The sequence below is a fragment of the Pongo abelii genome, chromosome 4, assembly GCF_028885655.2.
Source record: "Pongo abelii isolate AG06213 chromosome 4, NHGRI_mPonAbe1-v2.0_pri, whole genome shotgun sequence".
Classification (NCBI taxonomy): Eukaryota; Metazoa; Chordata; class Mammalia; order Primates; family Hominidae; genus Pongo; species Pongo abelii.
The window spans coordinates 64,804,705-64,824,178 of NC_071989.2; the positions used below are offsets into that span (position 1 = coordinate 64,804,705).

The following is a 19,474-nucleotide window of genomic DNA, read 5'->3' on the forward strand; positions in this document are numbered from 1 at the left end:
CTGCAGTCTCTACCTCCCAGGTTCAAGCGATTCTCCTGCCTCAGCCTCCTGAGTAGCTGGGATTACAGGCGCCTGCCACCATGCCTGGTTAATTTTTTTTTTTTTTTTGTATTTTTAGTAGAGACGGGGTTTCACCATGTTGGGCAGGCTGGTCTCGAACTCCTGACCTCAGATGATTCACCTGCCTCGGCCTCCCAAGGTGCTGGGATTACAGATGTGAGCCACCACGCCTGGCCAAAAGCTCTGTTTTAAGCCTCTCAGCTAATAAACTGGAATTGGCAGATATTCTTGAGGAAATGCTGGGCTCTCCTTTCTGGCTTTGTCTTCTTCCTGATTTAGACCTCGCTATTCTACATTGTCTTATTAGTTGTCCTATGTCTTCAAGCATATTTTCAAAAACATTTTGTCAGCTTTTCTAGTTATTCTCAACAACTTGGTCAGCCCAAATTCCTTAATCTGTCATTCACAGATTGATGACTGTACAGCCATCACCATAATCCATTTTAGAACATTTTTACCATCCCAAAAGAAGTCCCAGACCCCATTTTCCCCTTTCCCCAGCCCCTGGAAACCATTAATCTACTTTCTGTTTCTATGGCTTAGCTGAATCTAGAAAGTTTATATAAATGGAATCATACAATATGTAGTCTTTTTTGTGTGGCTTCTTTCACACAGCATAATGTCTTCAAGGTTGATACATATTGTTGTTCATCAGTTGATGGACATTCGAGTTGTTTCCACTTTGACCATTATGAATGTTAGGAACATTTGTTTACAAGTATTTGTGTAGACGTATGTTTTTAATTCTCTGGATAGATACCTAGAAATAGAATTGCTAGGTCATATGATAGCTCTGTATTTAACATTTTGGGGAGCTATCAAACTGTTTTCAAAAATGGCTGTACCTTTTTTTTAAACTTTTAAGTTCAGGGGTACACGTGCAGGATGTGCCTATGTACGTAGGCAAACATGTGTGATGGGGGTTTGTTGTACAGATTATTTCATCACCCAGGCATTAAGCCTAGTATCCATCAGTTATTTTTCCTGATCCTCTCCCTCCTTCCACCCTCCACCTTCTGATAAGCCCCAGCGTGTGCTGTTCCCCTCTATGTGTCCATGGTGTTCTTAATATTTAGCTCCCACTTATAAGTGAGTACGTGTGGTATTTGGTTTTCTGTTCCTCTGTCAGTTTGCTAAGGATAACGGCCTCTAGCTTCATCCATGTCCCTGCAAAAGACACGATCTCATTCTTTTTTATGGCTGCATAGCATTGAATGGTGTATGCATTTTCTTTATCCAGTCTAACATTGATGGGCCTTTTGGTTGATTCCAATGTCTTTGCTATTGTAAATAGTGTTGCAGTGAATGTATGTGTACATGTATCTTCATAATATAACTATTTATATTCCTTTGGGTATATACCCAGTAATGGGATTGCTGGGTCGAATGGTATTTCTGTCTTTAAGTCTTTGAGGAATCACCACACTATCTTCCATAATGGCTCAACTAATTTACACTCCCACCAACAGTGTATAAGCCTTCCTTTTTCTCCAGAACCTCACCAGCATCTGTTACTTTTTAACTTTTTAATAATAACCATTCTGACTGGTGTGAGATGGTATTTCATTGTGGTTTTGATTTGCATTTCTCTAATGATCAGTGATGTTGAGCTTTTTTTATATGCTTGTTGGCTGCATATATGTCTTCTTTTCAGAAGTGTCTGCCTATTCATTTCTTTGCCCACTTTTTAATGGGGTTGTTTTTTCTTGTGAATGTGTTTAAGTTCCTTATAGAGGCTGGATATTAGACCTTTGTCAGATACATAGTTTGCAAAAATTTTCTTTGCAAAAATTTTCTTCCACTCTGTAGGTTGTCTGTTTACTCTATTGATAGTTTCTTTTGCTGTGCAGAAGCTCTTTAGTTTAATTAGATCCCACTTGTCAATTTTTACTTTTTTGCAATTTTTTTGGCATCTTCTTAATGAAATCTTCGCCTATGCCTGTGTCTTGAAAGGTACTGCTTAGATTGTCTTCCAGGGTTTTTATAGTTTTAGGTTTTATATTTAAGTCTTTAATCCATCTTGAGTTAATTTTTGTATATGGTGAAGGAAAGGGTCCAGTTTCAATTTTCTGTAAATGGCTACTCAGTTATCCCAGCACCATTTATTCAATAGGGAATATTTCCCCCTTGCTTGTTTTTGTCAGGTTTGTTGAAGATCAGATAGTTGTAGGTGTTTGGTCTTATTTCTGGGTTCTTTATCCTGTTCCATTGGTCTGTGTGTCTGTTCTTGTACCAGTACCATGCTGTTTTGGTTACTGTACTCCTGTAATATAATTTGAAGTTGGATAGCATGATGCTTCCAGCTTTTTTTTTTTTTTTTTTTTGCTTAAGATTGCCTTGGCTATTCAGGCTCTTTTTTGGCTCCATATGTATTTTTAAAAGTTTCTTCTAGTTCTGTGAAGAATGTCAATGGTAGTTTAATGGAAATAGCATTGAATCTATAAATTGCTTAGGGCAGTATGGCCATTTTAATGATATTGATTCTTCCTATCTATGAGCATACGAATGCTTTTCCATTTGTTTGTGTCATCTCTGATTTCTTTGAGCAGTGGTTTGTAGTTCTCCTTGTAGAGATCTTTCACTTCCCTAATTAGCTGTATTCCTAGTATTTTTTAAATTATTATTTATTTATTTATTTATTTTGAGACAGAGTCTCACTGTCACCCAGGCTGGAGTGCAGTGGCGTGATCTCAGCTCACTGCAACCTCCGCCTCTTGGGTTCAAGCGATTCTCCTGCCTCAGCCTCCCGAGTAGCTGGGACTACAGGCACGTGCCACCATGTCCGGCTAATTTTTTGTATTTTTAGTAGAGACGGTGTTTCACTGTGTTAGCCAGGATGGACTCAATCTCCTGACCTCATGATCCACCTGCCTTGGCCTCCCAAAGTGTTGGGATTACAGGTGTGAGCCACTGCACCCGGCTGGTATTTTACTTTTTTGTAGCAATTGTGAATGGGAGTTCATTCGAGATTTGGCTCTTGGCTTGACTGTTATTGGTGTATAGGAATGCTAGCATTTTTGCACATTGATTTTGTATCCTGAGACTTCACTGAAGTTGCTTATCAGCTTAAGAAGCTTTCGGGCTGAGATGATACGGTTTTTTAGATATAGGATCACGTCATCTGCAAACAGGGATAGTTTGACTTCTTCTCTTCCTATTTGAATGACCTTTATTTCTTTCTCTTGCCTGATTGCTCTGGCCAGAACTTCCAATACTATGTTGAATAGGAGTAGTGAGGGAGGGCATCCTTGTCTTTGTACCATGTTTCAATCCCACCAGCAATATATGAATTAGGGCATGATCTCTTTTTTTTTTTTTTGAGACGGAGTCTCGCTCTGTTGCCCAGGCTGGAGTGCAGTGGCCCAATGCCGGCTCACTGCAAGCTCTGCCTCCCGGGTTCACACCATTCTCCTGCCTCAGCCTCCCGAATAGCTGGGACTACAGGTGTCCGCCACCATGCCTGGCTCATTTTTTTGTATTTTTAGTAGAGACGGGGTTTCATTATGTTAGCCAGGATGGTCTCGATCTCCTGACCTCGTGATCTGCCAGCCTCGGCCTCCCAAAGTGCTGGGATTACAGGCGTGAGCCACCACGCCTGGCCCTAGGGCATGACCTCTTTAAGCAATTATTTTTAATACCCCATTTACTAGCCTTAATACAATAGAAAATATATAACTACCTAGAGACATAATTTTTTAAAAATAAAAATAACTCTCACTATAATAGAAAAGAGAAACAAATGAAAATAACATAATGAAATTGTATTTTAACATGTAAATTCCCAGGCATAGCTACACTCAAAGACATAATAAAGAAGGCCAATGCTTGCCTCTATTTGAAATTAATAAGACAATTTAAGAGAAGTAAAACTAGAAGCCATTCTGTATGTGAAGTATAGGTAAATAAAAAAGCAGAAGTTTTGATAGACATAAGTAAAAACTAGTGTTATTTTAAAAAGCTAGTGTTAGAATAAGTATCAGGTCAGATCTGTATACACTAAACGAAGATAAAAATAACCTTAGTTGAAGTAGTGATAATATACCAAGATAAACTATAAACTACTGAAGTAGAAAAAATAAGGAAGCATGATGTTCTAGCAAATGAACCAGGGCTTTTTATAAGTATAGCACCAAAACAATTCCCAGTATTATTTTATAGAAAACATATCTCCTAACTTAAAATAAGGCATAGAAAAGTTATGTAATAGACTTCGGGGACAATTTCAGAATGAGACTAAAAAAAATATCAGGCAAGCCAAAGATGCATAATCTCAATGTGTAATTTTTACACCAATTCCTTATCATTGGCCTATAGTCAGCCACTGAGCTATAACAAGACACTGGCATTTCATGTGCCTCCATCAATTCAATAATATTTGGTTTTAAGTCTGCTTGTTAAAAGAAGTTTCAAATCTCTTGTTATATACTTGCAATTGGTTTTACTGCTTTTATAGCATACTTATACTATTGCACTAAAACCCTTTTGACTAAATATATACTTGGATGTGTTACAACATTGAGCAGACAGAGAACAATGCTAGCCCAACCCTTCATATTATTTCCTCCAGAAAACCCACACTTTTGATTTGGTCCTAAAGAGTACCAGTCAAACCCAATGAGGCTCCTCTTTCTTCAGGCTTCTCTAAGAGTCCCCAACTTACAGCAGTTCAACTTATGATTTTTCGACTTTATGATGGTTTTATCTGGGTATTAAATGCATTTTCAACTTAGGATATTTTTGGCTTATGATGGGTTTATCAGGAACACCCCAAAATAAGTGGGAAAGCATCATAATAATAATGATAGAGGGAGAAAAGATGATAAAGCAAAACTAGCTTCCAGGCAAGTAAACAAATAGTAAAATCAATTAGAACAGATTGATCTAGGAAAGAAAGAAGCCACTCAGGCAAGCAGTTATGGATACAAAAGGGCAATTAAGCAAACAAAACTATCTGAAAAGAGAGGAAGAAAGAAAAATATATAAGGACAATGAATTTGAAAGAATAAAAGGATTCTAATGGGACTAGAAATAAGATCTCAGTCTAACAAAGTTTGTATTTGGATTTTTTTTGTTTTTGTAGAAATTTACTAAGTTTTGCATATATCTCGCTATGTTGCCCAGGCTGGTCTCAAACACCCGGCCTCAAGCAATCCACCTCCCTCAGCCTCCCAAAGTGCTGGGATTACAGGTGTAAGCCACTGTGCCTTTCCTGTATTTAGATTTAAGGCATCTCTGACTCTAAGGCCAGGATTTGCTAAACACTCTTCAAGTGTTTAGCAAAAAGACAGTTCCTTTGAGGAAAAGTAACAGTGGAAAGTTGGAGAGAAGAGAGGGAGGCCCAAGTGTGAGAGAATGGAAGGGAAAGAGGATGGAGAAGGGTATAAACATAATACAACTAGCAAGTTGGCCATCAGCACTAGCCACTGATGAATGACCAAGGTCCTAGTCCATCTGTTTAACACTGATGTCAAGTTCCTCAAAATATAATTTATGCAACTCTGGAAACCACCCCTCCTGGGAAAACTACTTTTCTGTCTTTTGTTGAACATCTGTATAATCCCAGCTATGAAACCACCAAGCCTCAGTTACTTCCAATCACTGTCGCTGGGCCAGGATCTATCTACCGTTACCTATTAATAGATAAACTCTTCACTTTGCCTTAGTAAATATCCTTTTACTAGATGTACTAGATTCCCCAAAGGAACTTTTTGTTAAGTGCTAAGAGGACAATCTGAGATGTGGAGTTAGAGATGTCTTAAATCTAAATATAAACTTGTTAGACTGGGATCTTATTTCCAATCCCATCAGAATCCTTTTATTCTCTCAAATTCTTTGTCCTTATATATTTTTCCTTCTTCGTCTCTCCTAAGACCTCAAGTACCAAAAAGAGTTAATTTAGGCTGCTCTACAGTGACAGTATTAGTGACAGGTGAAACAGAAAGACCAATTTACAGATGTGCACACTAGAGGACATTATAAAAAAGAGTGCCACAGCATACCTAGGTTGTTTGAAGGGCAGTAGGAATGCTGCCTGTACCCCACTTGGCTTATCAGAGCACCTGAAATGTTCTCAGAAAAATCTTGAAACTTTCGGTTAGGACTTCATATTTACTGGATTCTCCATGTTAAAATGCAAATAGCCATGGAAATGTAATAGACTAGGTCTCTGACATATCCAGTTGTTTTCCATTATAATACCAAGCTGACAACAGAGCCCTGGAGGGAATAGGACAGATAAGTACTGGTGAATAAGGGGCAGAAGAAAAATATGGTTTACAAAGAATTGCCTAAGGGGTTAAGTCTGAGTGAATTCCTGCCCTGGGTAATACTGGGCATACAGAGAAGGATATGAAATCCCTAGGCCCTGGGGAAAGTGGAAGAAGAGGAAACAGAGATAGAGAAAGACTGAAAAACAAGAGAAGCTCAAAAACAAATTAATTACTTCACAATCTGTTTGTAGGCTAGCTGGATGGTCAACTTCCCCAGGGCACAGTCCGAGAATAGCAGCAATCCTGAATATGCAGCAACATCAAGCAATACTGAAAATCAGGTTCTCTCTTTGGCTACCAGAAAGTCTGGGAAAAACAGGAAAATAACCTCTTAGACTGGTACTTGCTAATGGAATGTAGCACATATATCAAGATAGGAGACTTCTAAACCTTTCTGTCCCTCCACTCACACTCCTTATTCCACCCCAAATCAGGGGGAAAATTGGTGGGGGAGGGGAGGTATGCAGAATAAAAAGTAGGCCTGCATAGTTTGAAAAAGCCCCCCAAATGATTTGACATATATTATTCCCCTATAACAACAAGCTCCTTTCTCCACATAAGTTTAGTTAGACCCCAGTTCCACTAAAAGGATAAGCAAACCATCATACTTTCAGTCCAAAGCAGTTATTAAAATTATGTGATTTTTATTGCCACCTAGTGGAAGAGATAGAAAACCACAAGCTAAACTGAGGATAAGTAATCTAAATAAACTTGACATAATCTAAAGTAAACTAATCTAAAGTAATCTAAACATAATCTAAAGTAATCTAAAGTAAACTTGACATAATCTGACAGCCAAAGACAGTTTCTCAAAGTATGGTAATATGTAAGATGATTGTAAGTAGCACAAGAATAAATGCTATTTAAACTAGTTGGTATTTAATGCAATGCATATTAGAAAAAAAGCAGAAACAACACTTCAAATCCATCGTTTTACAAATCTGGGTTGAGGCTAAATTAACCCTAATTTTAAAAAGTAAATAGATTTTTGAAGAAACATTCACTTATATTATACAGGTACTACTGAAGATATTGCCAAAGTCATAAGGTAACTCTAAAATGACTACAGTTTTGGAAATAGTTGTCCTAATCTGGTTCTTCAAATGGAAGATAATTTTCCCTCAGTGTAGATGAGTTTTATTTATATATGTAATGTGAAGTAATCCATATTTTAACAGAAATAACAATGTTTGAAGGTACTCACATTTCTTTCTCATTAAACAGTTTGTTTTCCTAAACAAATTATTCCACAAGCAAATTAGCATTTAGTACTGCTAAGTCTCTATATTTGCCTTTCTTAAAACATGCTTACCTAGGTAGTTATGCCATGATTGTAAATAGCTGATTCCCTCTCATTTCAACAAGTTTCATTATAGAAAATATATTGCCATTTAATCTACCCAGTTAAACAAATTTACAGAGAACTGTTTGAACTCCTGCCAACTTACTGTAATGGAATGCACTTTAATGACTTATGTTCTGTTGTCACAGTGGTCAATTATTTATCACAGAATTTAGAAGTTTCAAGAAAATCCTGAGCATTCAAGTCAGCATTCATTAGTGCTTATATTTACTGACATTGGAATATATAAGTAAGAATCAAAAGTCTTATTTCATTATCTTTTCTGATGGCCACTATAAATGACAATGATAAATTTCTCATGTGATAAATTTCACATTTCCACCTCTAGTTTTAAGAAAGACTAAAAACTTAAGTATGTGTGAATGAAACTAGGATTATCAAGATTAGCTTAAACCAACAATCTTTCATCTCTTGGATGAAGACCCACTGTGACTCAAAAAAATAAGGATTCTGTTGACATTAAGGAATAGGTAGGGTTGCTGATTAATTGTTGGGTGGGTGTCTACCTAACAGTACCTGCCACACCATCCCACCTAAAGCACTCAGTTTCCCTCTGAGGGGGCAACCATCTTACAGTTTCCTATTTACTACCCAAAACTTCATTTATACATATTATATTATATTTATTTATTTTTACCCAAATGGTGGCATATTATACACACTGCTCTGTACTTCAATTTTTCACTTAACAAAATAAGTTGAAGACTTGTTCCATTTGGATATGTAATAAAGCCACCTCCTTTTTAACAGAGGAAAAAATATTCCATTGTATAAATGTGCCACAACTTATTTATCCAATCCTGTAAGAAAAGAAATTTTGATTGCTTTTAATCTTTACTATTATAAAAAATACTGCATTACACAACCTTGCACACATACAATTTTTGACAATGTGAATTAATGCTTAGAAGTGAAATTACTGATCCATATAAACTTTGGAATAGGCTGCTGGCATTTTAGGGGGGAATCACTTAAATTTATGGATTAAAATTTGAAGACTGACATCTTCAGAGTCTTCCCAATGAGAGCAGAATATGCCTCATTTAATTCTTTTTATTACATCATATTTTACTGATTCTAATATACATATTTAAACACTTCTAAGTAAGGATTAATCTCATAATCTAGAACACCTTTTCATCACTGCCAGAGCCAGGCGTGGTGACTCACACCTGTAATCCTAACACTTTGGGAGGCCAAGGTGGGAGGATTGCTTGAGCCCAGGAGTTCAAGACCAGCCCGGCCAATAAAGTGAGATGCCATCTCTGCAAAAAATAAATTTGAAAAATTAGCCAGGTGCAGTGGTGTGCACCTGTAGTCCCAGCTACTTGAGAGGCTAAGATGGACAAATTGCTTGAGCCCAGGAGTTCAAGACCAGCCCCAGTAACACAGCAAGACCCCTTCTCTACAAAATAAAATTTAAAAAAATTAGCTGGTCACAGTGGCATGCACCTGTAGTCCCAGCTACTCAGGAAGCTGAAGTGGGAGGACTGCTTGAGCCCAGGAGATCAAGGTTGCAGCAAGCCATGATTGTACCATCACACTCCAGTGCGGGCTAGAGTGAGACCCTGTCTCAAAAAAAAAAAAAAAAAAAAAAAAAAAAAATCAATGTCAGCAAGTGACAATAAGATAGTAGTTAGTTATTCCTGATGGCAAGACAGGTAACTGCCATCCGTGGTCATGTCAGACAAACCATTTAAGGACCATTTGAGGAAGACAGATGGGTCATGTTCTTGTTAGAAAACCTTTTGTGACATCTTCTGGTAAGATCAGGAAAGTGCAAGCATCAAAACTTAAGTGTCGGTGACCCAGAAAAAATCTTTTCAGGAAATGTTACAGCACCAGGGTTCTTAATGGCACTAAGGACAATTCTGTGTGTGTGGGGGGGAAAACACCTATTTTGATGACTCTACATCAAAAAATAATTCAAAAGAATCATATTCTAAATGTGAGGTGTCAGTAATACCTTAATCAATATACTTTGTTTCTATTTTCATTTTTATAATTGCACAAGAAATATAGGATAAAATATCACGTAAGTCCAAGAGCTCTCCCTTTTCCCTTCCCTTCCCTTTTCCCTTCCCTTCCCTTTTCCCTTCCCTTCCCTTTTCCCTTCCCTTCCCTTTTCCCTTCCCTTCCCTTCCCTTTTCCCTTCCCTTCCCTTCCCTTCCCCCTTCCCTTCCCTTCCCTTTTCCCTTCCCTTCCCTTCCCTTTTCCCTTCCCTTCCCTTCCCTTTTCCCTTCCCTTCCCTTTTCCCTTCCCTTCCCTTTTCCCTTCCCTTCCCTTCCCTTTTCCCTTCCCTTCCCTTCCCTTTTCCCTTCCCTTCCCTTCCCTTTTCCCTTTCCTTCCCTTTTCCCTTCCCTTCCTTTCCTTTCCTTTCCTTTCTTGACAGAGTCTTGCTCTGTCACCAGGCTGGAATGCAGTGGTATGATCTTGGCTTACTGCAACCTCTGCCTCCCAGGTTCAAGTGATTATCATGCCTCAGTCTCCCAAATAGCTTGGATTACAGGTGTGCGCCACCACGCCCAGCTAATTTTTGTACTTTTAGTAGAGATGGGGTTTTGCCATGTTGGCCAGGCTAGTCTGGAACTCTTGGCCTCAAGTGATCCACCCACCTCAGCCTCCCAAAGTGTTGGGATTACAGGCATGAGCCACCGTGCGTGGCCCAAGAGTTCTTTCAGTAAATACAAAACAAAAACTCTAAGTCCTAAGAGGTTATTGCATCAGAGGTATGGGCAGCAGTTTTTCTTAGTGTTAAATTTTTTTTAAATATGCAATTTATAATCAGTAGCATCTCAGATTTTATGAAATACTCTAAATCTTATTTTATGTCAGAAGCATTTTAGTTTCTCTCATATATATTTTATACATTCATGTTAAGACCATTTCTATGTATTTTATTTTTTCTTACATTTTCTCATTGGAAGTCTATTTATTTTTGCCTGTTTTGTAAGCAGCTACTTTATTGAATTCTCTTACTGTTTATAATTTTCGTGGATTCTTTTGAGTTTTATAGGTATACAATGAAATAAAATTTAAACTCAAATTATTTTAAACAATCTGCTGAAATTTTACTTTAATGAAGATAAAGACTTTCTATTACTTTTACTCTTCTGCCTCAAGTACTTAGCATATCACCTTGTGCAAAGCAGGTAATCAATACATATTTGTTAAATGAATCATATTAATGTACCTTACTTTGTAAAGTTACCCCAACCACTCCCCCAACAGAGGCGTTGAGTTTAATGGAAAAAAAAAAAAAAATCAAATATAAACCAGTAAATAGTATTCCTATTTACTTCTCTCCACATGTATACACACAAATCCTGTAACAAAGTGGATATTTTATAATCAAATCTATACATGTTTTGTTATAATTAGATGTATTTTAATCATTAAAGACCCTAATTATGAAATAAGTGTTTTATTTTAAATGCTTACCTTTTGGATCTTAGATCTGATGGCTCAAACTGGATATTCATAGGTCCAGGATCTCTTTCATGATCTACCTGAGAGGTGCCAAGATGCCTAGAATCACTATTCATATTTGCCATTTTTCTCACACTCTAAGCACTGAAGAAGTTAGTCCTACACAAAGAAGATAAATAATTTAGTTTAATTTTAAAATATTTTATTATCCATCACTAATAAATATTCATGAATAACAAATTGGAAAAACACTGGAATTTGCTGAAGATATCTTAATGAGGTACATGCCTGAAATATTTATCAGAAACTTGTTAACCTTAAATGGAGTTATTTCTTGTTTTTCAACTTACTAAAAAATAAGTCGGGCAATTCATTTTCAGTAATAAAACAGATTAGGCTATTCAGACTCATTTTTCCTGCGGAAAAAAACTAAAAATACTGAATAAAATATTTTTAAAATCTTTGAAAAGCATCAAAAATAGTAAGGAAAATCAGGCCATTTGTAGGTGAAATTAAAGAACCAAGAGAGGAAAATGACTGAAGGAAACTGCTGCTGCCTGGAGGGTATTTGCTGTACCAGAAGAATTCCAGCTGAGGTTTTCAAAGCCTTGTGTATTATTCGGGAAACAGAAGTCAAAGCTCAGTGTTCATCCAAAGTAAGGAATTATTATAATAAGAAATCATCCCGTTTCCCTACTTCCCCACCACAATACAGCTGGAACTATAAAGAGCTTTGCCATCAGAGTAAGGTTTAACAAGAAGTAAAATGGCTTATTCCCTCACAAGGCAACTATAAAGAAGTCTTCTTAAAATGGACCAGAGGCTATAGTGTCTCACACCTGTAATCACAGCATTTTGAAAGGCTGAGGCAGATCGCTTGAGGCTGGGAGTTTGAGATTAGCCTGGGCAAAATGGCACAACCTCATCACCACCAAAAAACAAACAAAACTAGCTGGGCATGGTGGCACATGCCTGTAGTCTCAGCTACTTCGGAGGCTGAGGCTGAAGCAGGAGGATTGCTTAAACCCAGGATTTGGAGGCTACAGTGAGTTATGATTGCACCACTGCACTCCAGCCACCTGGATGATGGAGTGAGACCCTGTCTCAAAACAAACAAACAAAAAACAACAAAAAAACAAACTGGCCAGGCGTGGTGGCTCACGCCTGTAATCCCAACACTTTGGGAAGCCGAGGTGGGTGGATCACTTGAGGTCAGGAGTTTAAAACCAGCCTGGCCAACATGGTGAAACCCCATCTCTACTAAAAATATAGAAAAATAGCCAGGCATGGTGGCACGCTCCTGTAATCCCAGTTACTTGGCAGGCTGAGGCAGGAGAATAGCTTGAACCCAGGAGGTGGAGGTTGCAGTGAGCCAAGATCGCGCCATTGCACTCCAGCCTGGGTGACAGAGCTAGACTCCATCTCAAAAAAATAAATAAATAAAACACCCAAAACTACTGACCACATCATGTTTGTGTATGAGCTTTTTTGTTACCATAAACTGATAATTTATTACCATAAACTGCACCTGATGAGAATTTGCAAGAACACTTACAGCTATGAATGTAATTTAAGATTAACCTGCTTGGTAGCACTTCTAGGTAACCAACAGAAGCAAATGTAAATCTTTCCTGTGAAGATACACCTTCATCGTAGGCCTCAAAGAAGTCCTGCTAATAATCATTTAAAGACAACCAACAGTGAGTCAAAAATAACCTAGCATATGAGGAAATAAAGTACTATGAGTGAGAACAAGAAACAAAAGCAGAAACTGACCCACAAGAACTTCAACTATAAAAATCAACAAAATAAAAATAGAAAATAATGTTTCCTATGTTTAGATAAATAACAGAAAAAGTAGACATTTTCAAAAAGTGACTTAGTATGTTTAAATAAGGACCGGAGTGAATTATTAGGGAAAAAAACATTCAAGAGCCCAAATGAATGAGTTAAAAGTTGAAGAGAAAATTAATGACATAGAAGATAAGTCAGAAGAAACTACCTAGAATGTGGCAGAGAGAGAAAAATAAAGGCAGAAAATGTGGAAGGTGTTTAAGAAACATGGAGGGTAGAATGAGAAGGTCTGAAAAGCATGTAATTGGAGAATCAGAAAGAAAGAAGACAGAAGTAATATCTGTAGAGATAATGGCTGACCATTAAAGATACCTATCTACAGATTTATGAAATTTAATGAATGTAAGAGAATAAACATTATAGGGTTTGAAAAAAATAATTAAGGCTGGGCACAGTGGCTCACATCTGTAATCCCAACACTTTGGGGGGTCGAGGTGGGCAGATCACTTGAGGTCACGAATTCAAGACCTGCCTGGCTAACATGGTGAAACCCCGTCTCTACTAAAAATATAAAAATTAGCCAGGCATGGTTGTGGGCGCCTGTAATTCCAGCTTCTTGGGAGGCTGTGGTGGGAAGATCACTTGAACCAGGGAGGCAGAGGTTGCAGTGAGCCAAGACTGCACCACTGCACTCCAGCCTGGTCTTCACAGAGTGAGACCTCATCTCAAAAAAACAAAACAAAACAAAACAAAACAAAAAAAAAAAAAAAAAAGAAAAGAAAAAAAGAATTAAAATCCCAGACCAAAGGGGAAAAAAAAGTCAGATGGTCTTGGAATTAAAATGTCCAAAGGTCCTTATGTTGTCCAGATCAACATCACACATTGATGTTGTTATTTTAAGGTAACTATTAATAGAAAGCAATGTATAACTTTAAATTTAGTAGAGGGGAAAGAAGAAGGATAAAAAATAACTGAACTAAAGGAAAGCAAAAGAGGAGGAAAAAAATATAAAATAGGTGGGAAAAAATAGAAAGCACAAGATAAATAAGATCCTCTCATTCTTTCTTCAGCCTATGCTAATCATGATATCTTTTCTATCACTATACAGAAGCTGTTCTTATTGGATCACTAAAGATCTCCACATTGGTAACCCCAAGGGTTATTTCTCAGTCCTTAACTTACTTGACCTATTGGAAATATTTGCCAAAAGAATCACTTTCCTCCTTGATAAGCTGGATTCACTAGGCCTCCAGGTTTTTTCCCTACCTCACTGGTCCCTCCTCCTTCTCTGTCTCCTTTGCTGCTTTCTCATTTCTCAGATCCCTTTACAGTTGCAGAGTTCTAAGGTTCAGTCTTGACCTACCCTTGATCTCTTGGTAATCTTATGCAGTCTTATGGTTTTACTATCATAGCTTATGCTGTCCAATACAGTAGCCACTAGTTAGATGTGGCTACAATTAACTAAAATTTAAAAATTCAGTACCTCAGTCACACTAGCTACATTTGAAGTGCTCAAAATCCACAAGTGGCTAGTGGCTACCATATTAGACAGTATAGATGTAAACATTTTTCCATCATTGTAGAAAGTTCTATTGATTTAGGCAACGACAATTTCCACGCTAATATCTCTAGTCTAAACTTTTTTTTTGAATTTCAGACTTGCTTATTCAACTGCCTACTCAACATCTTTAGCTAGATGTAACAGACAACTCAAACCTAACATGTCCAAAATGGAATTTCTGATTTTCTTCCCCCAAAACTACCCCACCTAGTGTTTTCCTATTTCAGTTGATAAAATCTCTTTCTACTTGCTCAGGCCAAAATTCTTGGAATCACTCATGACTTCTTTTTCTCACAGTCTACATTCAACCCATTAGGAAATCTTATTGGCTTTTCCTTCAAATATTCCAGAATCTAATCACTACCATTTCTTACCAAGATTACCACAACAGCATTCTAATGGAGCTCCCTGCTTCTATCCTTATCCCCCTACACTGTACTCTACACAGCATGTCAAGAATTGTGGAAAAGGGTAATAAGGAATTTGGCCTTACCCAGTTGGTTGTTAGAATTAAAGGGAGTGCTACTGACACCCAGTGGGTAGAGGTCGGGGATGCTGATGAAATAAATAGGTTTTAACATGTAAAAGCAAGGGATGTAGCTTTATTACTTACCCTGTAAATTACTATTATTATCCTCATTTTATAGATAAGGATACACAGCAGAGAAGTAACTGATCACAAAGTTAGTAAGTGGCAGAGTTGAAATTAAAAACGAGGCAGTCTAAATCCAGAGCCTGTTCTCTTTACCACTATGCTGTGCTGTCTTTCCTGTTCTTTGTCATTTCTTTCTCAGTCCCTTGTATCTTTCACTTTCTTCTGTTTCTTGTTACTGCCCAGACTACATAACAAGTACAGTTTTATTGTTGCCATATTTGTTTAATGGACTTATATGTCCACTTTTCTTAATTTTCTAAATGTAACATTTATGGAACAGTAGGAAGAAAATAAAGTTTTTGAATTAGAAATCCTGTATCTAACACTCACTACCTGTGTAACTTAGCACTAACCATTTAATCTCCAGAAGACTATCTGCATCTTCAAAATTTAAAAAAATTAATGTTTGAGGATTAAATGAGATTATACATATTACATTTTAGCATTAATTTTTTTTTTTTTTTTGAGACAGGTTCTCACTGGGTCACCCAGGCTGGAGTGCAGTGGCATGATCATGGCTCACTGCAGCTGCGACCTCTTGGGCTCCAGTGATCCTCCCACCTCAGCCTCCCAAGTAGCTAGGACACTACAAGTGTGCACCACCATGCCTGGCTTTTTTTTTTTTTTCGGTAGAGACAGAGTTTCACTATGTTGCCCAGGCTGGTCTTGAACTCCTGACCTCAAGTAATCTTTGTGCCTCAGCTTCCCAAAGTGCTAGGATTAAAGGCATGAGCCACCATGTCTGACCTCATTTAGTACTTTGTAATGGGAAAATAAAAGTTCAAATGTATTATCATTTCCATCAAAAACCAAATGAAAATACTTGCTCTTTTTTTTTTTTTTAAAGATAGGCAGCCTCTTGAGGTTTTTCCTTTTTTAAGTGAAAAATTTTTCTTCAGTAATGAACATCTAGGCAAATGATGTCAACCTGCCACTGATTATTATGTGACACAGATGTTGGTAACACAGTCTGTTTCCCAAATATGTGCATTTTCTTTTCTCTGTTGTTTTGATTTCCACTTCCCTTTTCTCTTCTGCTTTCCTGCCCAACATTTAAGCAAGTCAAAGCTCTCATTAACTTAGTCCTACTAAAGACAAACGAATAAAGTTAAATAAAAATATTAAAGTAGTACCTTACAACAGTAACTTAAAAAAAAGTAAAACCAAAATACCACCATTTCCAAACAAGAAGGGCTTTATTTCTATATCTTATGAAGGGAGTGTGATGGTAAAAATGATTATCTATTTTAAGATGTGACAACTAAAATACTGAGTAATGGTAAACTCTGAACAATATATTCATTCAACAAGTTCTCAACAAGTCCCTACAATATACTGAGGTATTGAAAAACATAGAAAAAAAATTTAAGTCATGATCCCTACCCTCAATAAAGTTAAAAAAAAATCATTTATGAAGCCTAGAGAAGTCAAGTAACTTGTCCTAAATCACTTGAATAATAAAACATATTAGGATGCTAATAACCAATTCCAATTTTCAGTTCATCATTTCACTTGTAGCTCAAATCTATACCAATTGCTAGCTCTAGCTGTCAAATTAGCTTAGTAATAGATCAGTGCAAAATTTATTCTTTTAAGGTAAAAAGAATAAATAAGCTGACTCTTTGAGACACAGATTCATATAATGTATTACACATATTCGAAAATCTATAGCATAAAAATGTTCTTGACTATAAAGTACATAATTCAGTGATAATTGTTATGAAAATCCCAGTAAGATGGGACCAACCGAGATAAAGTTACTCATTACTGTTAATTTCATTAAAATAGTTGAGAAGCAAAAAACAAAAGCCTGCTCTTTCTCTTCCTTCCTTTACATAATAAAACTGATTAACAGTTCGGTTGACTTGTTTGGTCTTAAGTTTTAAAACTAAAAGGCAGAATTTTTCAAAATTAACCTACTAATTTATGACATTAAGATGGAATGAAGTTAGGATTGATAGAATCTGTTAAATCTTCTTAGTTTAAAACTGTCAAATTGACTAATTAACTTGAAAAGATGATTCCCCAGATGTAATAAATGAAAACATTCTATATAAATGGGCCTGGCATAGTGGCTTATTCCTGTAATCCCAGCACTTCGGGAGGCTAAGGCAGGAGGACCCTTTGAGGCCAGGAGATCCAGAGTTGAGACCCACCCTGGCAACATGGCAAGACCGTGTCCCTACAAAATTTGATTGATATATATATATATGCATGCCAGGCATGGTGGTGCTCGCCTATAGTCCCAGCTACTCAGGAGGCTGAGGTGGGAAGACAGTTGGAGCAAGAGGGTTTGAGGTCTCAGTGAGCTATGATCACACCACTGCAGTCCAGCCTGGGCAGAAGAGTGAGACCTTGTCTCAAAAAATAAAATAAAATACAATACCAACAAAAAATACATTTTAAATTAACCTGGGTGTAGCACCAGAATTAAAAGCTTAGGAAAGAAATAAACATATTGTAGAGAAGTTCTATTTAGAATTGTATTATAGCTTTATAGATTTTTAAGGCATTATCTCAATTTAAAAAATTAAACATTTTAGAAATTGAAAAGATGACTGTAGGGAAGCCAGTATCCTGTCATCAAAAAGAATAACACAGAACTTGGGAAAAACTTATTCAGGAAACTCTGAAACACATGAAAATTTTAAAAACCTATAAGTTAGTAAGTACAAGCATTTAGAACTATGTCAAACTCTTACCAAACTGTGTATAAGAGTTTGCTAGTATTATTTTTGAACTTAATGAAGGTTAACAAAATTTTTATATTGTAGGGAAGAACAGCAATCTATAGAATTGTTAAGAAATGCTACAGAAAAATTTTAATATTGACAAGTAGCCAGAACTGTATCACTCCTAAATCTCCAACAATGCATAAAAGCACTTTCAGAAAGAACTGCAAGGCATTAATTTGTTTGAATTACACACATTGGGTAATTTGAGATTTGGGCTATTCTGGTGCTATCAAGTAGGGTGTGGTGGTTGATAGCTCACAAGTAAGATTGCCTGGATGTGAATCTTGGTTCTGCCATTTATTAACTGTGCAACTTTGGGCAACTTACTTAAATTCCCTAAGATTCACTGGTTTTGGAGATAATAAAAATACTAGTCTTACAGGGTTTCGGATTAAAATGAGATAATACATATAATGTGGCTGGTACACAGTGAATATTTAATAAACATAGCTATCACTTTTATTATGAATTTGGCTGTTTAAAACTAGAAAAATTACTCGTTGGAAGGACATACAAGAAGAAACTTTTTTTAAAAGAAAAAGAAAAAATATGTATTGCCTTAACTTAGTGGCCTGAACAAAATCAGCTGACGTATCTACATGCCTTTAGTATAAAGTGAGCAAACTCAGCAAGGTAAGAAAAATAAAAAGGTTGACCTTTATATAATAGAATTATTGAACTGCCACAAACAAGATAGCACTAAAGGACATCAAAAAGACAAAACTTGGTGTCATTTTTGAAGGAAAATTGAGAGAAAAAGACAAGTTAATAGAAGATAGTGGGAGATGGAAACTAATACTTAAATATTGAAAGTGAAGAAACCAGGAAAGAGGAGAAATCTAGAAAGATCCTTGGATTTCAGTGAACCTTACCAAAAAGTGAAATCAAGGTTGGGGAAAAATGTAAGGGCCACTAAGGAATTAAAATTTCCAGTTTAGTCACCTATGTGTATTTGTTCTGAGCAAATCCAAAGTTCTGCAACATAGTAGAATTAGCTATTTATTCTAAATAAGTAGAAAACTGATGATTTCAAATAACAAATCATAAATGAGGAGTTCAAAGTCCCTGGTGCCTTTCAAAGATTTATAATATTCAAGTAAATATGAAGAACTGTAAGAAAATTGGTAATTTGCAGTTGTCTCAATTAGTCAATTAGCATGATGTCAAATTTTCAACAGAAATTTAATGCCCCCTCCTTTTTTCCCCACACAGAGCCAAGGTGGAATTTTTTTATTTCAATTTTTTAATTTTAATTTTTTTTTTGTAGATGGTGCAAGTTTTGTCACAACAGAAACAACTGTACTTGTTGCTCCTGAGAATTTCAGGTGACAACAGATATGCTTTCTTTTTTTCTTTCTTTCTTTTTTTTTTTGAGACAGAGTCTCACTCTGTCACCCAGGCTGGAGTGCAGTGGTGCGATCTGGGCTTGCTGCAACCTCCTCCCGCCAGGCTCAAGCTATCCTCCCACCTCAGCCTCTAAAGTAGCTGGGATCCCAGTTGTGCGCCACTATGTTGCCCAGCCTGGCCTCAAGTAATCTTCTTGCCTCAGCCTCCCAAAGTACCAAAGTGCTGGGATTATAGGCATGAGCCACCATGCCTAGTCTTAAA

General features: G+C 36.8%; 2 protein-coding genes across 16 annotated transcripts in view; one reads left to right on the forward strand and one right to left on the reverse strand.

Moving 5' to 3' along the window:
- The window catches only part of SLC38A9 (solute carrier family 38 member 9), an 89,195-nt gene that overhangs the window by 64,579 nt on the left and 5,142 nt on the right, over positions 1-19,474 (reverse strand). For 10 of the 13 annotated variants that reach the window (XR_008525269.2, XR_008525268.2, XM_024247490.3 and 7 more), the window contains one exon: positions 11,134-11,280. Coding sequence is in view for 8 of the 13 variants with exons in the window: in XM_024247490.3 (XP_024103258.1) it covers positions 11,134-11,246 (113 nt within the window). In the remaining 5 variants the exon portion in view is untranslated. Of the gene's footprint in view, positions 1-6,502; positions 6,636-7,641; positions 8,318-11,133; positions 11,281-19,474 lie in introns of those variants that run through there. The other 3 variants (XM_054555574.2, XM_063724109.1, XM_063724110.1) reach the window with 3 other exon arrangements.
- Positions 1-19,474, forward strand: part of DDX4 (DEAD-box helicase 4) — a 133,519-nt gene that overhangs the window by 11,309 nt on the left and 102,736 nt on the right. The gene's annotated exons all lie outside the window — the stretch shown is intronic.